At 39.1% G+C, this 23,855-nt stretch overlaps 1 protein-coding gene and 1 non-coding gene across 2 annotated transcripts in view; both read right to left on the bottom strand.

Moving 5' to 3' along the window:
- jmy (junction mediating and regulatory protein, p53 cofactor) overlaps positions 1 to 23,855 on the bottom strand; it is a 121,405-nt gene that overhangs the window by 15,740 nt on the left and 81,810 nt on the right. The window contains exons 7-8 of the mRNA XM_043706859.2: positions 10,420 to 10,506; positions 4,030 to 4,122 (exon numbers count right to left, since the gene is read on the bottom strand). Coding sequence (XP_043562794.2) covers positions 4,030 to 4,122; positions 10,420 to 10,506 — 180 coding nt within the window. The remainder of the gene's footprint in view (positions 1 to 4,029; positions 4,123 to 10,419; positions 10,507 to 23,855) is intronic.
- Positions 10,028 to 10,133, bottom strand: LOC122539734 (U6 spliceosomal RNA). Its single transcript, XR_006309167.1, has one exon. It is a non-coding gene; the product is annotated as a U6 spliceosomal RNA (small nuclear RNA).

Genomic DNA, 23,855 nt, shown 5'->3' with positions numbered 1-23,855 from the left:
TATCATGTGAAGACATGAATATATAGGACCATAAGAACAGCAGTAAACTATGTAGCCTGCACGCAGACTCCAATTACATCATGGCTAATCATCTACCTCAATGCAACTTGCTTGCACTGTCCCCACATTCCAATGACATTAGTACAATACCACAGTTGGCTGGACAGCTCATTTGCAATGCAGAGTGATGCCATCAGTGTTGGTTCGACTCCCGTAATGGTTAAGTTTACCATGAATAAATCTTCTTTACAACCTTTCTGCATATCTGAGGCATGGTGACTCCAGATTAAACCATCACCAGTCATCTCTCTCCAATGAGAAAGCAGCCTTATGGTCCTAGAGGGCTATGGTGACTTGACCTTTACCTATTCAGAAATGATTTCAGTCCCAAACATGCCCAATAATTGAGCTTCTCCCCTTTTTTGGATAGAGAATTCCAAAGATTCACTATTCTGAGTGATCAAACACTTTCCCACCTCAGTCTTAAATGGTTTACCCCTTATTCTGAGACAATGACCATTGGTTACAGACTCACCCTACAGGTAAAACATCCGATCTACATCCAACCTAATGCTCTGTAAAAATTGAGAATGTCCTTTTTGTGCATTCTTCTTAAATAAAAAGTATAATCGAATATTCATTTCCCAACTTTGGTCACCCTTTAACAGAGTCTCTGTAATAGCAATTACATGTCACACATTTACCTCTATTGATATCTTCAAATCATCCACAGAATTTCCTAAACGTTGTCTTTTTAATAGCATTCCACATTCTGATCTTGTTTCCTAATGGCCTTCAGATTGTCTGGTTTCTAATTTCACTTACTAATTTTTCATTTCCTGTTAGCAGTTTTGCTTTCCTCCAATCTGAAATTTCTGAGGCTCCCATCCCACTGTTAACCTAGCTAAACTGCTTCGCAAATGCAGCAGCAAATTTCCCCACAGAGATGTTAGACCTGGGTCCTGCTATACTGCAATCTGTAAATCTCCTACAGGTTTCAACCTACCCTAAAATTAGGTTCCAATTCCTCAGAAGTAAGATGTCATCCTTCCTACACTAATCCGCAATCCACGTTTTCAATCCTATGGTAACTAGGACTTGGCACTCAAAAGAAATTTGGAGATTATGCAGTTTTTAGGTCCTTTTTAACCTCACTCCTAAGAATATGCTTTCAAGGATTCCTATCTTCATTGGTGCAACATGGACCATGACCTTTGAAGATTGACCCTCCCTCAGAAGAATGTGTTGCAATCATTTGGTGACCCAATGGTAAAGGGGAGGCAATAAATAATGAGAGTCACATAGCCTTTGCCTGTCTATTTCAAGAGAATTACAGCAAAGACTACAGATATAAAAGATCACCATTTAAGAGAAGATTCAACACTGGATCAGGATGTCAACTAAGCCTTCTATAGAATACAATGGGAACTGCTCAACAACAAAAGGACTGAGAGTGTCCACAAATATCCTCACGAACAGAGCAGCTGTCATCACCACACTCCTGCACTGTAGTGAAACATAGATTGCGTCAGTGACACAGTGCTTGGGCAATCCAACAGGAATATCTGTGCCACATCCCCAGATTCAACAGAAAGAATGCCAATCAAAAGTTAGTCTCATTCTTCAGGCCAGCTCCTTGAACCTTCAGGCAAAACCCTGACAAAATTAACTTTGGGTGTTGAGATGCTTCATAAGTATCTTCCTTGCAAAGTGTTGTTTTCTCAACTTCAAAACAGTCAGTCAATGTTCCAGGGAAAGGTGTAAAAAAAAAAATCACTTCAAAGACACACTGAAGTTTTCCATGAAGCCAGACAGGACAGACATTAATAACTGGGAAGAGCATGCTATCAACTACTCAAAATGGCAGCAATCTGCCCTTGAAGTTACATCATGAGTTGCATGACAACGCCTTAGTGATGAGGGAAAGTAGCAGCATAGAAAGCAAGAAATCTGCACACCTGATGCCACTACTTTGTGGATGTCAAGCTCAATGTGCATGAGTATATCTGGGTCAACAATGAATTTGTCAGCCACATGAGGACCTATGGCAGAAACCTGGGACCCAAAATTAGTCGCAAACTGAACAAGCAATGAAGGCTTCTAACAACAATACTGATGACCTGTGCTTCAGACTAGCCATACACTTAGCAAATCAGCTACAATACTGGCATCTACTTAATGCAGAAAATTACTAATCCAGCAATCACAAATTACATAACATCATACTCTTAATCATCAGTAAAGATTTTTTTAAAATTTGCTTATTAAGTGGGAGTGGATGAGCAAAACCAGCACTTATTGCTGAATGCTCTTGAACAAAGAATCTTGCTCAGTCATTTGAGAAGACATTTAAGAGTCAACCACATTGCACTGCATCTGGAGTCACATGTATGCCAGACCAGGTAAGGATTGCAGATTTGCTTCCCTAAAGGACATCAATAAGCCAGATGGGCAATATAGTCTCCACTAGACTAGCTTTTTAATTTCAGATCTTTGTTGAATTCAAATTTCACCATTTGCCATGTTCCCAAAATAACAGTCTGGTACCCTGGATGACTAGTTCGGTGATACACCACCACCTCTTCTGAAAGTGATGGAAGGTGGAGTCAACAGTCATATAGAAGTGCATTTACAGAGCAATAACTTGCTCACCAATGCTCAGTTTGAGTTTTCCTGGGTCTCTGAGCTCATTATACTTTGGTTCAAACTTAACAGTGTTGAACTCCAAAGTGAAGGGAGAATAATGGCTTTGATATCAAGGCAGTATTTGACCAAATGTGGCACCAAGAAACCTGAATTACAAAATGTACTGAGTAACTCACCTTCTGACTTCCAAACCCCTTCCACCATTTGAAAGGTGCAAGTCAGAGTACTTACCGATTGCATGTAAAAGCGTAGCTCAAACAACACCAAAATGCTTGACATGATTGAGGACAAATCTACCTGCTTGTTCGGAATCCATCCACTACCTTAAACGTTCACCTCACTATGACTGCTCAATTCATTAATAAGATACAGTTCAGAAAACTGCTAGGCCTCATTGACAACATCATTAAACCTGCAACCTCCATCATCCAATAACAGAAGGGCAGCAAACACACAAACATTACCACCTACAAGATCTGCACCTAGCCACATACAATCCTGACTTAAAACCATAACTGCCCTTATTTCATTGTCACTGGGCAAAAATCCTGGAATCCCTTCCTAACAAACTGAGAGTGTAACTACAGAAGGAATACAGAAATTCACAGAAACATGGAAAATAGGAGCAGGTATAGGCCATTCAGCCCTGCTCTGCCATTCAATATGATCATAGCTGATCATCCAATTCAGTACATGTTCCTGATTTTTTCCCCATAACCTTTGATTCCTTTAGCCTAAAGAATATTAATCTTTTTGAAAACATTTCAATATCTCGATCTCAACTACTTTCTGTGCTAGAGAATTCCATTGTCTCACCACTTTCAGGTTGAAGAAATCTCTCCTCATCTCAATGTTAAATTCCATATCCTTAAATGGTGACGCTTGTTTCTAGGTTCCCTGGTCATTGGGAACATGTTTTTTGTGCTTATACCATCCAGTCCTGTTAAAATTCTATAGGTTTCTGTGAGATCCCCTCCCTTATCCTTCTAAATTCCAATAAATATAATCTTTACTCATCCAATCACACATTTCAGGTTTGGCTTAAGGAGGCAACTATCATCTTCTCAATTGCAATTAGGGGTGGACAATGAATGTTAATGAGGCACACACACCATGAAAGAACAAACAAAATATACTGTGTGGGATGTGATATGCACAGTGATACCACTGCAATCAAAGTCAGTCAGTCAATGGAAGTAGTATCCTTTCCTTCTTTACCCCAGATGAACAATTGTATGTGAAGAACATACGTTATACAGAATAAGAACTTCACAATTACCAACACTATTAGTTGTGTTACCATATTAAAAACCAGAAATTAAAGATGCTTTAGAGAAGAGTGCAATACAGTCAAATACTTCTCTATGCTCATGCTCTCCTCACCTGTTTAAAGTTACGGAGCCTGTCCAATGTTTTCTGTCGCTCTTGGCTAACCCATTTACTGTTTGTCTCTTCCTCTTGTTGCTGATTACGCATCTGAAACAAACCAATGTACAAATGTACAACACAGAGCACAGACAATAAGCAGAAATAAACTCATCACATATTACAATCCACAACTTCCTAAAATAATCTTACTAGTATATATGTCACTGAGCCTGATCTTTAAATCCTGAAGAGCTTTTCTAAAAACAAGAAAAATGTTTTGAAATAGAATTTTTGTTCAAGATGATGAAAGTTCATGAACTAAGGAAGAGGTTTGTCTCTATAGAAATAGAAGAAGGCTTGGTTTAGCACTCATCATCAGCATTTAAATAAAATCTCACTGTCTTCAGAGTAAAATATCATCAGTTCTCCCCACAGAATACGTCAGAAATGCACTGATGGGACATTCTTCCCTTTTTAAAAACAGCCAAGCTATGCATGTCTTGACTGAGAGCTGCCAATTTAACACAATTAAGATTCAATTATGGGAATTCTTCAACAAAACCATTTTAGTTAGTAGACTACGGAGATTCTTATTCCATTTGCCTAGGTTGATTTTGAACCAGAGACACGCTAACAAGATAGCTGTTTTTGGATTAGCAATCTGGAAACTTGGTCAAATAATTTAAAATTCCATAATTGGAATTTAAATTCAATTTGATAAAGTCTGGAGTTTAAAAAAAATAAGCATCAGTAATGGTAAGAACACTACTGGATTTTTTATAACGTTTAAATTATTTTTAAAAATAGCTTTGACTTGATTAAGAAAGTGAGGAATTAAATTATATTATGGTTTGACCGTAGTTATCAAAGTTTCTGCAAGCAAGTGCTACATGGCTAGGTCAAAAATAAGGTTGATGATTTTATTTGCTGTTCTATGGCTCAAGCCGATGCTTACTTAAACTGAAAATGTTTTTGAAACAAACACAGCTATACATTAAAATGTTTCAGATCTGTAATGTAAAGTAATAGGCATATGTGTATCAGTTTATGTGACTATTTTGAGTTTTAATTTATTTCAGGTATCAACGGTTATTGTGGAAGCACATTTGATTCTTGTAGGGAAAGGATACTGATATTTTCCCAAAGTTCCAGTAACATCTGAGCCATTTGAGATTAAAGTTAACCATTAGGAGGTGACACTAATATGTCTGGTATGCTGTATACAATTATTCATTGCTGCCATTCTTGACTTTGATAAAATTTTTGGAATTCGTAAACTAATAGGGACTAGCTGTTACAAATGGAACTACCTTATAAAATGACTGGTGTGTCAAAGAATGAATGTGATGTTCAGTAAGAAGCAATGTCATTAAGTTGACTGTTACAATGAAAGAAACCAATCAGGAATGGACACATATTGTTTAGCCAATCATCAACTGACTATAAACTGTTATTGCACTTTCATGCACCAATGGTGATACTCCACCGATGATACTAAGCTCAGGAGAATAGTAAATTTTGAGGATGATCCTGAGTGACTTCAGGGGGATAGTGACAAGTTGGCCAAATGGGCAGACATCTGGCAGATGAGTTTCAATGGAGAGAAACGTGAGATAACACATTTTGACAGAAGAAACAGAGAAACAAAACAGGCTCAAATGATAGAACTTTTAGGGGAGAACAGGAGCTGGGTTATCTTGAGGTTCATGGAAAGGATTCTCTGAAGGTGGTCAGACAGGCTGAAGGAGTTGTTCAGAAGGTTTATGAGATCTTTGGGTTTATAAGTAGAGGAATAGCGTACAAAAGCAAGGAGGTGATGTCATACCTCTACAAATCATTGGTCAGATCACATTTAGAGTATTGTGTTCAGTTCTGGACATCTTATTTAAGGAAGGATGTTAGAGCCTGGAGAGAGTTCAAAGGAGATTTACGAGAATAATTATAGGAATGAGGAATTTTAGATGCCAGGAAAAATGAAAGAAATTGAACTTATTCTCTTTGGAGTAGAAAGGAGACAATATTCAGGTATTCAGATTATAATTACGATTTTAACACAGTTAAGAAGGATATTCTGTTTCCACAAATTGGTACTAACTAGGGGTTGCAATTTCAAGATCATCAGCAAGACAACTAAGAGTGAGAGGAGAAGAAATATTTAATTATTAGGATTTGGAGTGTGCTACCTGGGAGAGTTGTGGAGGTGAATTCCATAGGCGGTTTCAAAATGAGTTTGTTATATATTTGAAAGTGATGAAGTTAGAGAGCTACAGAGATAGGGCTACAGAATGGGACTAGCTGAGTAGCTCTTTTAGGAGTTGCGCAGCTACATAGGTCAAATGGCCTCCTTCTGTAATGTAAAACTCTACGATTCTAATAAGACACTTGGAGTTCAAGATGTCTCTGATCATGCATGGTAGCAATAGATAGTTAAGATTAACAAGGTCAGGCACTTAGAGGTTTGACGCACAAGGAGGAACATGGAAGACAGATAAGACCACCTGTCAGTAGAACAAACAAGAGACCTTAAAGCGACTTACATCCAGTCAAACCAGAGTTGCTATCTGACATCCCACTATAAACTATAAAACTACTGCTTTTATTAAGTATCATTATTTTGTTTTTGTAATAAAGTTATGAAGAATTCTACAAAACTTGTGAAAAATATTTGTTCAAAGTTTGAGAAGATTTGTAGCTCAGGTGCTCGTTGTTATGGTTCTGTTCACCGAGCTGGGAATATGTGTTGCAGACTTTTCATCCTCTGTCTAGGTGACATCCTCAGTGCTTGGGAGCCTCCCGTGAAGCGCTTCTGTGATGTTTCCTCCGGCATTTATAGTGGTTTGTCTCTGCCGCTTCCGGTTGTCAGTTCCAGCTGTCCACTGCAGTGGCTGGTATATTGGGTCCAGGTTGATGTGTTTGTTGATCGAATCTGTGGATGAGTGCCATGCCTCTAGGAATTCCCTGGCTGTTCTCTGTTTGGCTTGTCCTATAATAATAGTGTTGTCCCAGTCGAACTCATGTTGCTTGTCATCTGCATGCGTGGCTAAGGATAGCTGGTCGTGTCATTTCATGGCTAGTTGGTGTTCATGATCACGGATCGTTAGCTGTCTTCCTGTTTGTCCGATGTAGTGTTTTGTGCAGTCTTTGCATGGGATTTTGTACACTACGTTGGTGTTGCTCATGCTGGGTATCGGGTCCTTTGTCCTGATGAGTTGTTGTCTGAGAGTGGCTGTTGGTTTGTGTACCACTCTCAGACAAAGGACCCAATACCCAGCATGAACAAAACCAACAGTGTACAAAAGCCCATGCAAGGACTGCACATAGGACAAACAGGAAGACAGCTAACGATCCGTAGACCATGAACACCAACTAGCCACGAAACGACACGACCAGCTATCCTTAGTAGCCACACACACAGATGATGAGCAACATGAGTTCGACTGGGACAACACTACTATTATAGGACAAGCCAAAGAGATAACAGCCAGGGAATTCCTAAAGGCATGGCACTCATTCACAGATTCGATCAACAAACACATCGACCTGGACCCAATATACTGGACAGCTGAAACTGACAACCGGAAGGGGCAGAGACAAACCACTATATATGCCGGAGGAAACATCACAGAAGTGCTTCACAGGAGGCTCCCAAGCACGGAGGATGTCACCTAGACAGGGGACAAAACGTCTGCAGCACATATTCCCAGCTCGGCAAACAGAACCACAACAAAAATATTTGTTCTTACATTGTGTCAAGTAACTAATCAGGTCTAATGAACTTTAGTTGGTTCTTTTGAAAGTCAATCTAAATTAGAATTCACATAAGTCTTACAATTAAAGTTGAAGTGTACCCAAAATCTTATACAACTGTTCCAGGACCCATCAGTAAAATTCTTTAGGTGAAAAACAGTCTGGTCTCCAGATTCACAGCAATTTGACTGCCTCTTAACTAACTTTTGAAATGGCAAGGAAGCAACACAGTTATAGCTCAACATATTACAGAATTGTTATAGCGCAGAGACCATTCAGCCCATTGTGCCTGCACCTGTTCTATTACCTAATAGCAATCTTCTGCCTTTTTCCTACACCCCTGCCTTCCATTTTGATCCAAATCATCATGCAATGACCTTTTGAATGCCTCAAATTGAACTTGCTTCTACCACATTTCCAGGCAGTCGATTCCATTTTTTAACTACTTGCTGTGAGAAAAGTCTCTGCTGCACATCACTCTTGCTTCATTTGCATATCGCTTTAAATTTATGCCTTTTTTTTCCTTATTTGGGAGTACGGAAGCTTTTCCTCATCTACTCTGACCAGCCCTCTCATGTTTTTGAAAATCACCATCAATCTCCTCTCAGCCTTCTTCTCTCCAAGGAAAACAGGCCCAACTTTTTCGATCTATTCTTATAACAAAGTTTTTCATTAATGGAACCATCCTTGTAGAACTCACATTCTTAAGGGCAATTAGGGATGACTAATAGATTTTTTAGTAACATTCACCTCTCACGAATGGACAAAAAACAAAGTAAGCTAACTTAATTTTTTGTAATGGGAATAAGTTAAGCAGCATTTCAGTCTTTTAAACAGTTTTGGAACAAATTTATTACTCATCTGTCATTTAATGTTTAGATGTTAAATTTAATTGGTCCATCTAGTTGTTTAATTTCAAGTAGCACAGGGCAGATACACAGCAGATTAAGTGAAGGATAAAACCCTCCTTGCTGTTTTCTCAACTCAAAATTTGGAACAACTTGATCAATTTTGCACCTTTAAAGGAAGTAAAATGGTCCAGGATGCTTCACAGGAGTGTTAGCAAACAACATGACACGAAGCCATATCAAGCTCCCACACCAGAGGTGTGACATTTCACCTCCCACATTAAATTTTGAACAACCTGCCAGTTTCAAATCCGTAACCCATCACAGCCCCAAGGAACAATCTGGAAAAATCTACTCCAAACAATTAAAACTGCAATCCTACAAACACTCACAAAGATTGCACCTGCATTTTATTTCTTTAAGATCATGCAAACAAAAGTATCTTTGCCATACATATTAACATTTTCAAAATTTTTCTTCAGTAGCATAGAGTAGCAGTGAGAATGAAGAAAAGCTATTTCCTAATCAACCTATTATTATGCTCTGGAGCAGGCAAGACTTCAACCAAGGTATTCTAGTGCAGAGTTACACTACCACTGTTCCACAAGCACCCGCTACTCAAAAGAAGATATTTTGTCTAATTAACCTGTTCAGAGATGTTATTACAGAGGAACCTCCATTATCCGAACGAGATGGGCAGGCACTATTTCGTTAGGTTAATTGATTTCCTCTGGGGCTCGGAATTTTCGGTTAAGTATGTTTCCCGTTTAGGAGACTAGGTAGCAGAATACCGTGTGCCAGCTCCCGCCTGCACCCCTCCCAAGCCCGTCCAACCTCGCACCCTCCGTCAACCCCCCCCAACCCCGTCCCCTTTCATTTCCACCCACCGGCTGACTCACCCCCTTCCCCACCCCAGACTGGACTCCAACAGTAAGATTGCTGCTGCCTTTGTGGGGTAAGTCTCCAAAAAGCGCGTGCGCACACACACACACAACTGCAACCTTTTGACAAGTTCCACCTCTGCCCTGTACAGGATAATGTTGGAGAGATTATCTGGGGAAGGGGGTTTAGGGTTCACCCCTATGTAGAACTCCAGGGAAAAATGTGGGGGGAGAGGGAGAGGGCAGGAGGTCAATCATTTGGAGACAGTGCTTGGGCTCCCATCCATGTCCAGGACTGTTCTCAGCAGCATTTCAGTGAGCCAAGTTCGTTTTTAATCATTGTAGCTGTAACCAAAAGACGCTACCAGGGTTGAAACAGCTCTTGGATGTAATGTTTCTATCGGGACCTTGAGATCGCCTTCCGATAATCCAAAATTCAGATAATTGATATTTGGATAATCGAGGTTCCTCTGTATACACCGCCAAAGCAGGTGGGACTTGAACCAGGTGTCCTAGCTCAGAGGTAGGACACTTCTGCTGCACCATCAGAATCCTTCAAACTTGCATGTCATCTTTACGAAGAGGCCATGCTAATCTTCTTTGTATGCTTCCAATTTTAGTATATGTTCTGTCAAAGGAGCACAGGATAACATTCCTGGCAGCTGCATGTGCATGCTTGCAGTGATAACAAAAACACAAATAGCAGAACAGTTTTAATCCATTGACCTCTGGATAATGGGCTCAGCATACTCCTGCTATGCCACTTGTGCTGATATATTTTCTAAATTAACTGAATGCAGATGTGATTACACATCCTTGGAACAGGTAGGACTTGAACCCAGGTCATTTGGCACAGAGGTAAGGATTCTACCACTGCACCACAAGAGCGCCTACTGCACAGAGAATATTACAATGACAATTTAACACACCTGCTTTATAGCATGATGACTCCTGTACGCCTCTTCATTTTGTCTGTGCTGCTTCATCTTGTCTTTGTGGCTTTCGATACAGATTTCCTATAACATTGAACATTAAGGAAAAATGAATAAGAAACTAAAGATCCGATCCTAAGTAATCTGAACTAATACCTTCAAAGACATTGTGTTATGCAATCTTTAGGAAGGAAGAGGATTCTAATATAAATATTTTGCTTGAAGCAATGGTCTTTATCTTGGAAATTCCTTTAGCTTTAAATAAGAACAAATATCAATACGTATGAGGCAGTCACAAAACCAGCAATGCTTAAATCAACAAATCAAAAGGGATTAACTTTAATATTTATACAGATTTTCTTTTAAAATCTGGCAAACCTAATTACAAAGCTAACAAGCCATAAGCAAAACTACAACTGAGAGAAACATTTCTATTTCACAAAGCAATGCAACAGATAACGGGGAGATGTGGAAGAACTTCATCAATCAGCTGATCTAATAATCTACAGTGAGATGAGAGATTGATTCAGCTTGCAAATCTTTGCCAGATCTTGGACATAAAAGTAGAAGTAAGCCATTCAACCCATAAAACAGCTTCGCCATTAAATGAGGTCAGTGCTAATGGTAATCCTTAACTCCATTTTTCTGCCTCCCTGCGCACCCCCCCATAACCTTTGATACCTTTACTCAATTAAAAATCTGTCTCACCTTGAATACAGAGGAACCTCAATTATCCGAAGGATAAGGGCAGGGAGTATTTTGTTTGGTTAATCGAATGTCAGATAACATAGTTTTGCCAAGCATCGGGACTTTGCCACCTTGCCAGATAATCCAATATTTGGATAATCGAATGCCAGATAATCAAGGTTCCTCTGTATACTTAATGGCCCACTCTTGACAGCCCTCTGTGGTAAAGAATTCAACAGATTTAATACCCTGAGGAAAGTTGCTCATCTCTTAAATGGGTGATTCCTTACTCTGACATTATGCCTTCTCATCCTAGCCTCTCCCACAAAGAGAACAACCTTTCAGCACCTACCCTATCCAAACACCTAAGAATCTTGTATGCTTCAGTAAGATCTCCTCTCATTCTTCTAAGGGGTAGTTGAGGTCGCTGTAGTCCTAATGAATAATAGGGCTGCTCTCTCGTGAGACAGAGAGAGATGACTGGTGGGAATTCAAACTGAGAGTCACCATACCCTAACCAAGGGGAGAGGGTGAGAAGGAGAATCCTTCATTGTAACGTCAGCCAGTGTGGGAATTGAACCAACACTGTTCGCATCACAAACTGGCTGTCCAGCAACTAAACTAATTAACCCCCTCAACTCCAAAGTGTATGGGCCCAAACTATTCAACCTCTCTTCAAAAGAAAATTCTTTCATACCCAGAGTCAACCACGTGAAACTTCTCTGGATAGCCCCCAACACCAGTATATATTTCCTTTGATAAGGGGGTCGAAAGTATTCACAATATTCTAGATGTGACCTGATTAGTGCCTCGTACAGTTGTAGATAGACTTCCATATTTTTATACTCAATTTCCTTTGCCTTCCCTATTACATGCAGAACTTGGGGAAGTTTTATTATTTTTGCATAAAGATCCACAAATCCCTCTGTGTTGCAGCTTTCTGCAGTCTTTATCTATTTGTTATATTCAGCTCTTCTACTCTTCCTGCCAAAGTGCATAAGCTTACATTTTCCTTCACTATAATCCCTACTACAAGGTTTTTGTCCACTTACTTGATCTGACAGACCCCTGCAGACACTTTGTGCTATGCTCATCATTTGCCATCCCATGTTATTTTTGTGTCAACAGTAAACTTGGTGATAAACACACACACTTACCTCATCCAAATCATTCATATATATTCTAAATTACTGTTGCCCTGGTACAGACCCATGTGGCACTCTACTAGTTACCAGCTGCTATCCTGAAAATGCCCTCCTTATCACAATTTCTACTTTCTTTTATTTAGCCAATCTCCATTCTAATATTCTACCCCCAATACATGGGCTCTTACCTTACTCAGTAATATTACATGCAACACTTTATCAAATGCCTTTTGGAATTCCAAATGTATTAGATCTATTGATTCCCCTTTATCTATCCTGCCTATTAACTACTCAAAGAATTATAATAAATTTGTCAACTAGGTTTTCCACTTCAGGTGCCATGCTGACTTTGCTTGATTATAAATCTGTGTAACTTCGCAACTACATCCTTTATTATAGACTAACATTTTCCAATGACCTAACTGGTCTCCATTGATTCTTTTAAATAACAGTGTTACATGAGCAGTTTTCCAATCCACTGGGACTCTTCTAGAATCATGTGAATCCATTATCTCTGTAACGACTCCCTTTAATATCCTCAGCCACAATTATCAGTCCTGGAGACTATTCATTCATCAGTTTCCTTATTTTTCTTCTCTATTGACTCTTACTACATTCATTTCCTCCCTACATTTTGCCCCTTAATTTAGTAATTTTGGAATGTTGTTAAAGTCTTCTATCATGAAGACTGACGCAAATACTTACTTATTCAATTCCCCTGCCATTTCTGGTTTCCATTGTCATTTCCCCAGCCAGCTTTTCAATTTGGCTTCTCACTTCCTTTTATATATTTTTTAAAAATCTCTAAGTCTGTTCTTATATTATTTGCTAGTTTGCCCTTATTTTTTTCTCAATTTTTTTGGTCAGCCTCTGCTGGCATTTAAAACTTGTTAATTCTCCTGGCTATTAATCTTTATCACATCTTGTTTTTTTTTTCAATTTGATACGATCTTCAACTACTTTGGTTAATCACGGTAGGTTTATCCCTTCCTAGAATCCTCTTTCTTCACAGGGATATATCTTTAAGAGGCATGAATTATTTTGTGAAATATCTGCCATTGTTCATAAACTGCCTTTGCTTCTAAAACCCTTTACTAGTTTACTCCAGCCAACTCTTCCCTCATTCCTTTGTAATTAGTCTTATTTAAGTTTAGCTCAGTTGAATCTAACTCAAGCTTCTCACTTTCAAACTGAATACCAAATTCTACGATGTTATAGTCACTATGTCAAAGGGGATCTTTTACTCTGAGATAGTTTATTAAACCTGCCTCATTACACACTACCAGATTCAAAACAGCCTTGCCCTTGGTTGGATTGGCAATATTTGTTCTAGAAAACTGTCTCAAACATACTCAATAAATTCATCTTCTGCTAATTTGATTGTCCAAATCTACAAGAAATTTAAAATCACCCAAGATAACTGTAATGCCATATTTACACATCTTTAATATCGGCTGGGTTACTCTCTATCTACAGTATAGCTACCACAGTACAGTTAAGAAACCTATAAGACTACTTCCACCAGTGTCTTCATCCCCTTGTTGTTATTCTTTTAATTCCACCCATATGGAAACTACAGATTCCAATAAAGACCATTTCTTGCTATTATGCTTCTACAATCTCATAATAAGAAAGCTACCCTATCACCTATTCCTTCCTGCCTGTCCTTTTGAAAAGTAACATATTTACCTTTGATTTCCTTATAACTATATCGCTTTATTGGCTTAAGATCATACCCATTATGGAGACAAAAGTGCAGACCAAAAGACACATCAGTATTTATATCTGCAAAAAGGATTTCTATATTCAGAAAGTAAACCTTAGCTGCATGAAAGACATCCAGAATGTCTCAAATAAAATCTTTTTAAACTGCCATTACATCTTGTGACTGGAAACAAACATTTCCTCACAGAATGTGTCAAATTTTAACCTAAAAGAAATGAGTACAGGTGAGACAGAGGATCAAAGTTTGAAAAATCTATTTGTGTACACGAATCTGCTTCTGATACTCCCACTTCTGGCTTTAAACAAGCTAAATACTTAATCGATAGCCAACCCAATCTAGCAGCAGAGGTTGGCCATTTGGTCCGTCAGGTCTGCTCTGGCCATTCAATAAGATCATGGCTGATCTTTCCATGGGTTCAGCTCTTTTTACCTACCTGCTCACTATAATCCTTAATTCTTTTACAGTTCAAAAATCTATCTTAGCCTTCAAAACAATGAGGTAGCCTCAACTGCTTCACCGGTCACAGAATTCCACAGATTCACAAACCTTTGGTTGGAGAATCATAGAATCCCTACAGTGTGGAAACAAGCCATTCAGCACTGCAAGTCCACAATGACGCTCTGAAGAGCAAATCCCATGACTTGAGATTTACCCCTAACTAATGCACATAACTTACACATCTCTGAACACTATGGGCAATTTTAGCATGGCCAATTCACCTAATCTGCACGTTTTTGGATTTTGGGAGGAAACCGGACTACTTGGAGGAAACCCATGCAGACATGGGAAGAACATGCAAACTCCACACAGTCACCCAAGGCTGGATTCAAACCCGGATCCCTGGCACTGTGAGGCAGCAGTGCTAACCACTGAGCCACCATGCTCCTTAACTCAATCCACTTTTTTTGAGACAATGCCCCCTAGTTCTCGTGGAAATAACCTCCCTGCTTCTATCTTATCTATCCCCTTCATAATTTTGTGAGATTCTTACAAGATCGCCTCTCATTCTTCTAAATTCCAATGAGTATGGTCCCATTTTACTTAATCTCGCCTCAAAAACCAACCCTCAATTCCGGAATTAACCTAGTGAACCTCCTCTGTACCACCTCCAGTGCATCCTCTCTCAAGTAAAGAGACCAAAATTGTACATAGTTTTCTAGATGTGGCCTCATCAGCACCCTATAAAGCTGCAGCATAACCTCCTTATTTTTAAACCTCATCCCTCTAGCAATGAAGGGCAACATTCCATTTGGCTTCTTAATTACCTGCAAACCAAATTTTTGTGATTCATCCACAAGGATACTCAGGTTCCTCTGCACAGCAGCATGCTGTAATTGTTCATCATTTAAATATAGTCCACTTTGCTGTTATTCCTACCAATATGGATGACCTCACATTTACCAACATTGTACTTCATCTGCCAGACCCTTGCCACTCAACGTATCTATATTCCTCTCAAGACTTTCAGTGCCCTCTGCATATTTTGCTCGACCACTCATCTTAGTGTCATCTGCGAACTTTGACACATTACACTTGGTCCCTTACTCCAAATCATCTATGTAAATTGTAAATTATTGCAGTCCCAACACTGATCCTGCAGGTATACCAATAGCCATTGATCGCCAACTAGAAAAAACACCCATTTATGCCCACTCTTTGCTTTCTGTTAGTTAACCAATCTTCTATCCATGCTAATACATTACTTGTAACACCATGCACCTTTATCTTGTGCAGCAGCCTTTGCGTGGCACCTTGTTGAACGCCTTCTGGAAATCCAGATACACCACATCCACCAGTTCCCCAATGTCCACCACACTCAATGTCCTCAAAGAATTCGATAAGTTAGTTAAACATGACCTGTCTTTCATGAAATCTGCCTGATGGGACAATTTCTATCCAGTTGTCTAGCTATTTCTTCCTTGATTATAGATTCAATCATGTCCTCATTACATAAGGCAAGATAACTGGCCAATAGTTACACGCCTTTTGTCTACCTCTTTGTTTCAATAGTGACGACATTTGCTGTTTTCCAATCTGCTGGAACTGCCCAGAGTCCATTGAAATTTCGTAATACATTGTGTAGACAAGTTTCCTTATTATTTTAGCAGCTTCATCAAAAAATGATGGTGAAATCATGTCAATGTCTTTACATCTACCTTAAGTGCTTACCTGAGAGATTTCAATATCAGGCACCTCCACTGTTCTTCCCCACCACACCGAAAATCTCCAATCTCAACACATAATTCAGAAAGGGTTCGGGAAATGCTAAGAATTCCCATGATGAGGCCTCCCAACTCCCTTGACCACCATCTGACATTGCCCCGATGACTCTCCAACTCGGACATTTATCCCATACTTCTCTTCCAATCAAGGCATCAGATTCAATTTCCAACACTACACACTCATCATTTTCATCACCTCCTGCCAGGTTTACTGATTGTTAGATATTTTGTATGTGGGTCAATAATTTCCTGGCCTGTCCTCCTGCCCCATTCAGGTTTCCAATCTTTCCTTTGGACTCAGCAGTTCACTCAACCGACACTCTTGTTCATCCCCAGTCTCCACACACCATTCTTCCCATAGTCGTACCTTCACTGATTGGCTTGTCACTGAACTGGATGACTAGTCCATCAATTTGGCAGTGTTTACAGGCTAGAAAGCCTCTATGACATAATTTCCACATTGCAGAGCTATACTACATAATATGTAGGTGAATCCATAATTACAGATTTCCCCATTACTTTTCCATTGACCACACTGGTTTGTCTTTGCAAGTTCGTGCCACATAAAGAAGTGAAACGAAGAAAAGGGAACAAATGGCAAAGGAAACATTAGAAATGCACAGAATAAACAATTTGATAAACTGAGAAACTAAGTAACCAGGAAACAGAAATTAGACAGCAATAGAATCTTAGATCAAGTTTGTTTGAAAGTAAAGGCCTAAAACAGGAAACCATCTCATATGGTTTGTTAAAATGGGGGAAAAAAACGGTAAATGCTGAAAATTTAAAGAAAAGAAATTGCTGGAGAAACTCAAGAGGTCTGACAGCATCTGTGGAGAGAATGCAGAATCAACACTTCAGGTCGAGTAACCCTCCTTTGGACCTGCTGAATTTCTCCACATATTTCTGTTTTTGATTCACATGGTTTGTTGTTGCATTCTCATTTCATGGACGCTGGAAAACAGAAATAAAGTTAAATGAAGAAGAATGTTGGACAACGATAATGTAAGTGTGATATCCATAAATTAAGAACTGTGAAATGAAGTATGTACTTCACAGTAAGAAAAATTTACCAATTCTGAAAAGTTGTGCTAATGTCTTTCAGGCACATCTTTAACACTTGTAATATGAAGTTTCAATTTCTCTTATGGAATTCTGCTTTGATTAAACATAAATTAAAAATGTTTTCAAGATTATGAAGGCATAGAGGAGAGAACAGATATATAACTAAATTAGGATAAGAGAATTATTTTAAACAATAGGGCTGAGACACTATGGAATGCATATTTAATAACCAAGATCAAATCAACATTCATAAATAGTTTTTAGTTGAACACACAAATACGAACAGAGTAAGCTAATGAGTTTGGAACAGCTGCGCACGTGGAGAATTCACACAAGCATGGGTTGGCAGATCTAAACAGTGTGCTCCTGTGTCCTACTTTCTATGCCATTTCATGTCATATTCCATCATTTGTAGCAGAACCTTCTTAAACAGTATATGATTTTTAAAAATAAAATGGCTTCCAATGAAGATTAGTATTGGACATAAAACGGTTAACCTGAGTCATACAGTCCACATTCAATAAGAGCAGCGTATTTCCTTCCTTAAGGAAACTAAGGTGCTATTTGCTTTATTACATCTATGTCACAAGTCACTTTCACTGATACGTGCCTTTTGTTTCTACTTTCTTTAGAAAATTAATTCAAATTTACAAAATGCTATGTTGGAATCTAAACTTGCACTTCTCAATCATGTCAGAATCCTGACATATTGTGCACATTTCAATTTGCAATTTCAAAATTTGATTTTTTTTTAAAGAAAGCTGACATTGCCAAAAACAGCTTCTTATAAATGAAGTGTCTGGATAGGGAGACCCATGGAATGTCACAACTGAAGATCCAAAGTGAATGTCAAACAACTTCAAAGGGAGAAAGAGGCAAGAGAAAGTAGACTGGATTGTGATTTCGTGTGACTACAAAGGTTACAAGGGGCTGATGACCCCTGCTCAACTACAAGCCAAACTCTTTGCCTAACAGACTGTCTCAACTGTCGACATAGTTTGTGGTGCTCCTTTAGAAGGATACATGAGGACAAGGGTTTAAAAAGCCAGCTTCAATTCCACTGGAGTCTGCTATCCTAGGTTTGAGCATTCGCATGCTCTGAAAGTCATAGTTGAAGAACTACCTCTCTAAGCCACACACGTGAAACAGAAAAATAGATTTTTTTTAGATTAGATTACTTATAGTGTGGAAACAAGTCCTTCAGCTCAACAAGTCCACACCAACCCTCTGAAAAGCAACCCACCCATACCCATTCCCCTACATTTACCCCTTCACCTAACACTATGAGCAATTTAGCATGGCCAATTCACCTAACCTGCACATTTTTAGACTGTGGGAGGAAACTGGAGCACCTGGAGGAAACCCACGCAGACACGGGGAGAATGTGCAAACTCCACACAGACAGTTGCCTGAGGTGGGAATTGAACCCAGGTCTCTGGCGCTGTGAGGCAGCAGTGCTAACCACTGTGCCACCGTGCCGCCCTAGATACCAACTAGCAAACTGGACAACAAGAAATAGGACAATAAAAGAGCTCAGTTTAACCCAGAATTCTGGAATTTACTCAGAATCAGAACTGCAGAACCTCAACTGGTTATCTCCACTGCATGCACTGCAACATTCAACTATAAGCTCTTCATGAACCGTCCAGAGACTGATCCTTTTTAATCACAAAATCGTTTCAAACTTAGTAATTATCAACCTTGATTCTTTTATTGATTCCAGAAAACCTGGTTAAATTTGCTCCTTTTAAAATCTGGGAAAAATATATCCACAAGGGAGGGATCCAGTTTTTAAAAGCTAATTTTGTTAAGACCAAGCAAGGTAAATAAAGAGAGGAGCTAGTTCATCCTTCCCCACCTGGGTGATTGAAGTTTGAGGTTTCACATCTGGAAAGGTTTACAAAGTGGACAGTAAAGTGGGCATAACAAATTGCAGTTCATCTGGCATCTGGTCGTATCACACACTTTAGATTACAAGTCTAATTAGCTATCACAGGGTATGTAAAGTCTAATCATTTTCCAATGTTTAATGACTGAAACAAAGACGTTGTCTTCGTAATAATATAATCAGATTGATTCTGTCCTTGAGCATGAGAAACTGATTATTTATATTCTTAGTGGAAACTTCTTGTAAAAAAAGATATTTGGCTAAAATTTTCTCAAGTAAATTGCCCTTTAAGTTGCTTGGAACTTGTACTTTACAGACCAGTTTGTCACTGCAAAATATTTCGGCTTCATATCAGGGAAAACCTTGTTTTATCACTCAGGAATGAGCATCTCGAGGAAGCAGTGATGAATCACTTTTGCTTTGCATTTGTTTCACTACATTCACACACTGCCATGCAAACTTTAAATAGTTTCCAGGTTTGATCAGATATGTTCTAAGCTTTATTTTTAAACTGTTTTGTGTTGGCAATGAGTTAAGTGCTAGTTGGCTTTCAATAACAAAATAATTTCAAACACCACATAGAATACCAGTGAATGTACGCCTGACGTGACTTACTTGGTTAAAAAGCTGAATTCATGTCGCAACTTGGCTCAGTTATCCACACAGCACTTTAAGTACCTACTAGCCTCAGACTAGTACATGCAACTATTATTGAGCTGCAAGTTCCTTGATGTGAATGTTCAGATTTGTTGTTGTTAATTTACATAATTAATTGTCAACAACATGATGCAGTTAAATGTCTGCACGGTACATTTCCTAAACCTTTTCATAGAAAACAGAAAATCATTTATAATGCTAAAGCTTTCTCTTCCCATGCACAAAATTCCAATCAGTACTATATACAAATTCAGAATTTTGTCAGTATTATATACAAACTCTAAATTTATATCTGTCTCTCGTATGTTACAGTATAATTCAATTGAAGTCGATCAATCTGAGAAAGGAATCTAAAATCTATCTGCACTTTAATATTTATATATAGCACTCCAAATTTCTTCTTAATTACTGGGTGCACACCTTAGATCTTTTGAGAATTCTTAGTTATAACCTTTTAAACTAGATTGATTTCAAGAAGCTAGAAATTCAAGCTGCGTTTGTTGCCCATGCAAATGCAGAGGATTCCGCCAGTAACTTTGCAATAATAACTTTTGTTTTCATTCAAGGCATGTGGGCTTCATTGACTGGGCCAACATTTATTGTCTATTCCTAGTTACATTTGAGAAAGTGCTAGTGAGTAGCCTTCTTGAACTATTGCAGTCCACTTGTAGATATTCTCACAATGACATCAGGGAGGGACTTCCAGCAATCTGATCCATTGACATTGAAGTAATGATTGAGTGCGCCTCGGTGGAGAACTTGCATGCTGTGGTGTCCCCATCTAGTTGCTGCCAAGTCCTTCTGTATTTTGGTGGCTGCATGTTTGGAAGTTGCTTTTAAGGGGCCTTGGTGAATTTCAACAGCACCTCTTGCAGTTGGTACACACTGCTGCTACTGTGTCAAAGGTAAAGAGAGTAAAAGACTGAGGATGTGGTGCCAATCAAGCAGACTGGATGGTACCAAGCTTCGTGAGTGTTGCAAGAGCTGCACTCATCCAGGTAAGTGGGGAGTATTCCATCATACTTCTGACTTGCTTTTCAAATGGAGGATTCCTAGTCTCTGACTGCTTTTGTTGCTACAGTGTTTATATGAATTGTACAATTCAGTATCTGTTCAACAGCAATGCCCAGGATGTTCACAGTTGGGGAAATCAGTGATGGTAATACTATTAAATGTTATGGGGTAATGATTAAATTCTTTCTTGTAGATAATCATTCTCTAGCACACGAATGGCATAAGTATTACTTGCCACTCACCAGCCCAAGTTGGGTTATTGTCCAGGTCTTTTATCATGAACTGTTTCAGTGCCTGAGGAGTTGCGAATGGCACTGAACACTAGGCAATCATCAGCATGCACACTCACTCACTCCTAACCTTATAATGGAAGATCATTCATGAAGTAGCTGAAGAGGTCTGCGCCTAGGACAACACCCTGTGGAACTTCTGTAGCTATGTCCTGCAATGGGAATGACTAACCTCTAATAACCATAATCAGATACTCTTGGGCTAGATATAACACCGAGTGGGGATTTAGCCCCCTAATTCCCAGATACTTGAATTTTGCTGGAGCACCTTGGTAGCACACTCGGTCAGATGTGGCCTCTCATGTCATCTATGGAATACACCCCTTTTGTCAATATTTGAAACAAGGCTATTATTAGGTCAGGAGCTGAACGGCCCCAGCAGAACCGAAACTGAGTGCCAGTAAGCAGGTTGCTAAAGCAAGTGTTGCCTCAAGGAACTACCAATGATACCTTCCCATAGTTTATTAATGATCAAGAGTGGATCGATGGGGCAGTAATTGGCCAGATTGGATTTGTCCTGTTGTGTGCCTAGGCGATACCTGCACAATTTTCCACATTGGCAGGTATATGCCAGTGTTGTAGCTATATTAGCTGCAACAAGCTCAGGATCACAAATCTTTGATACTATTGCTAGAATGCTGTCAAGGCCCATAGCAATTGCAATATCAAGTGGCTTCAGCCATTTCTTGATATCATATGGAGTGAATCAAATTGGCTGAAGACTGGCCTCTGTTGTGAGAATTACGCCAAGATGGATCACTCATTGGGCTCTTCTGGCTCAAAATGGTTACAAAAGTTTATTGCACGAATGTGCTGGGCTTCCCCCTTCATTGAGGTTAGGGATATTTGTGGAGCCTCCTCCAAAGAGTTGCTGAACTATTTACCACCATTCAGTTTTGGGAAACATCTAGAAGCAATTATTCAAGAAAAAAATAATTGTCATGTGGAAAAATGTGAGTTTATTTACAAGAGTCAGTGTGGATTTTTAAGGGAAAATCTAATTAGTCATTTTGTTTTTTGGAAAGATAACCCAGAAGCCTGACGAGGGAAAAGTTGATGTGGTGTACCTGGACTTCCAAAAGGCATTTGATAAGAGTGCCACACAAAAAGCATGTGAGGAATATTATAGATCATGGAATAAAAAGGCAGAGGAGAAATGTGGAAACAAAATTTGCTGATGGTTATATTATGACACTGTGGTAAACCCTTCTGCTAATGAAACCAAGCACACAGAAAAGCTCACCTTGCCTCATTAAAGTATGAGTGACAGAGAACTACCCAAATGCCTCTATTTAACAAAATAAAATCAATTTTATTCTTTAATTCTAAAGTGAACATTAAACAACTATTTATAGCTCTAAGCCTCCCTTCTCTCAAAGGTTTGTTATCCACCTCCTACTGTACAACAAAAATAGTGATCCAATAAAGCCCCTATTAAATTTACAGCAACTCAATTTTCAAATCCAGACAGTAGCCGTCATCTCTGGTGTCAATCTTCCTCTCTTCGTAGATCACCCTGAATTGGCTTCGGTTTTCAGCTGCAAACATGTTTCATACTAAAAGGTACCTTTGATAGAGTGTGTGGTGAATAGCAGTCTTTCAAATAGCAGATGGTGCCCGTTCTGGCTATCTGTCCAAAATCCCTGCTTTTTACACCCCAAACAACAGATCATCTCATTGGTTCGACATTGTCAAAATAGTAAAATTCAAATTTGATTGGGTTTTAGTATCTTGGGGCATAATTTTAACTGACTGGTTAAATTTGAACTGCTGTGAAAACAATTGAGGTATCTAGGTTACAGCCAAAGGATACATCTTTCACTTCTCCAGTACACGCTGTGCCTGCTAGTCAGTCATGTGAAGGTGCTTGCCAATCTTCAATCTCTCTTAGAGGTACAGTACATGCCTTCAGCTTCATAACAGTTTGGAACTAAAGAATGACATCTAAGGGTATTTTTGGGATGGAAGGAAGTTTTTAAGAGGAGTTCCCCAGAGGTCTGTATTGAGACCCTTGCTGTATATTAATGATCTAGATTTTAGTGTGCAGAGGACAATTTCAAAGTTTACAGATGACAAAATTTGGAAGACTTATAAACTGTGAGGATGACAGTGTAGAATTTCAGAATGACAGACAAGCTGGTGAAGTGGGTGGATAGGTGGAAGTGAGTTTCAATGCAGAGAACTGCAAGGTGATGCAAAGATGTATTAGCCTACAGAACATGAAGAGACAGTATAAAACAGAGGATATTTTTCTAAAGGGTGTGCAGGAGCAGAAAAAAACTGAATGTGTACATGCATTGAAAGATAGTGGGACAGACAGAGGGGGCTGTCAATAAATAGGGGATTGAGAAACAAAGGGCACAGCAATAAAGCTTTTAGAAAACGTGAGTACTCAGGATAAGGCATGCATTGCCTCGAAGTGTAAAGTAGGCAGGTATAATTCAGGCACTCAAGGGACATTGGATGATTAATTAAATAAAAATAATGTTCAGGATATGGGGGAAAGGGCAGGAGAGTGGCACTAAGGTTAAATGCTCAGACAGCCAGTGAAGACCCAAAAGGCTGAATGGCCTCTTTTTGCACCATAATAATTCTATGATTCTCTGATGTGGCTTACAGCTGATTTGTTGATTGTGGAATTGCTTAGCTCTATCACTTGCAGTTCATGCTATGAGGCACACAAGTAATCTGGTGTTTGTTATAAATTCACCAGGATAACCCCCTCATTTCTAAACTTGT

Source organism: Chiloscyllium plagiosum, unplaced genomic scaffold, assembly GCF_037043375.1.
Source record: "Chiloscyllium plagiosum isolate Xiang-an unplaced genomic scaffold, Cpla_swu_hap1 HiC_scaffold_2, whole genome shotgun sequence".
In the NCBI taxonomy this organism is placed as follows: Eukaryota; Metazoa; Chordata; class Chondrichthyes; order Orectolobiformes; family Hemiscylliidae; genus Chiloscyllium; species Chiloscyllium plagiosum.
This window is presented reverse-complemented; position numbering and strand designations above follow the sequence as displayed.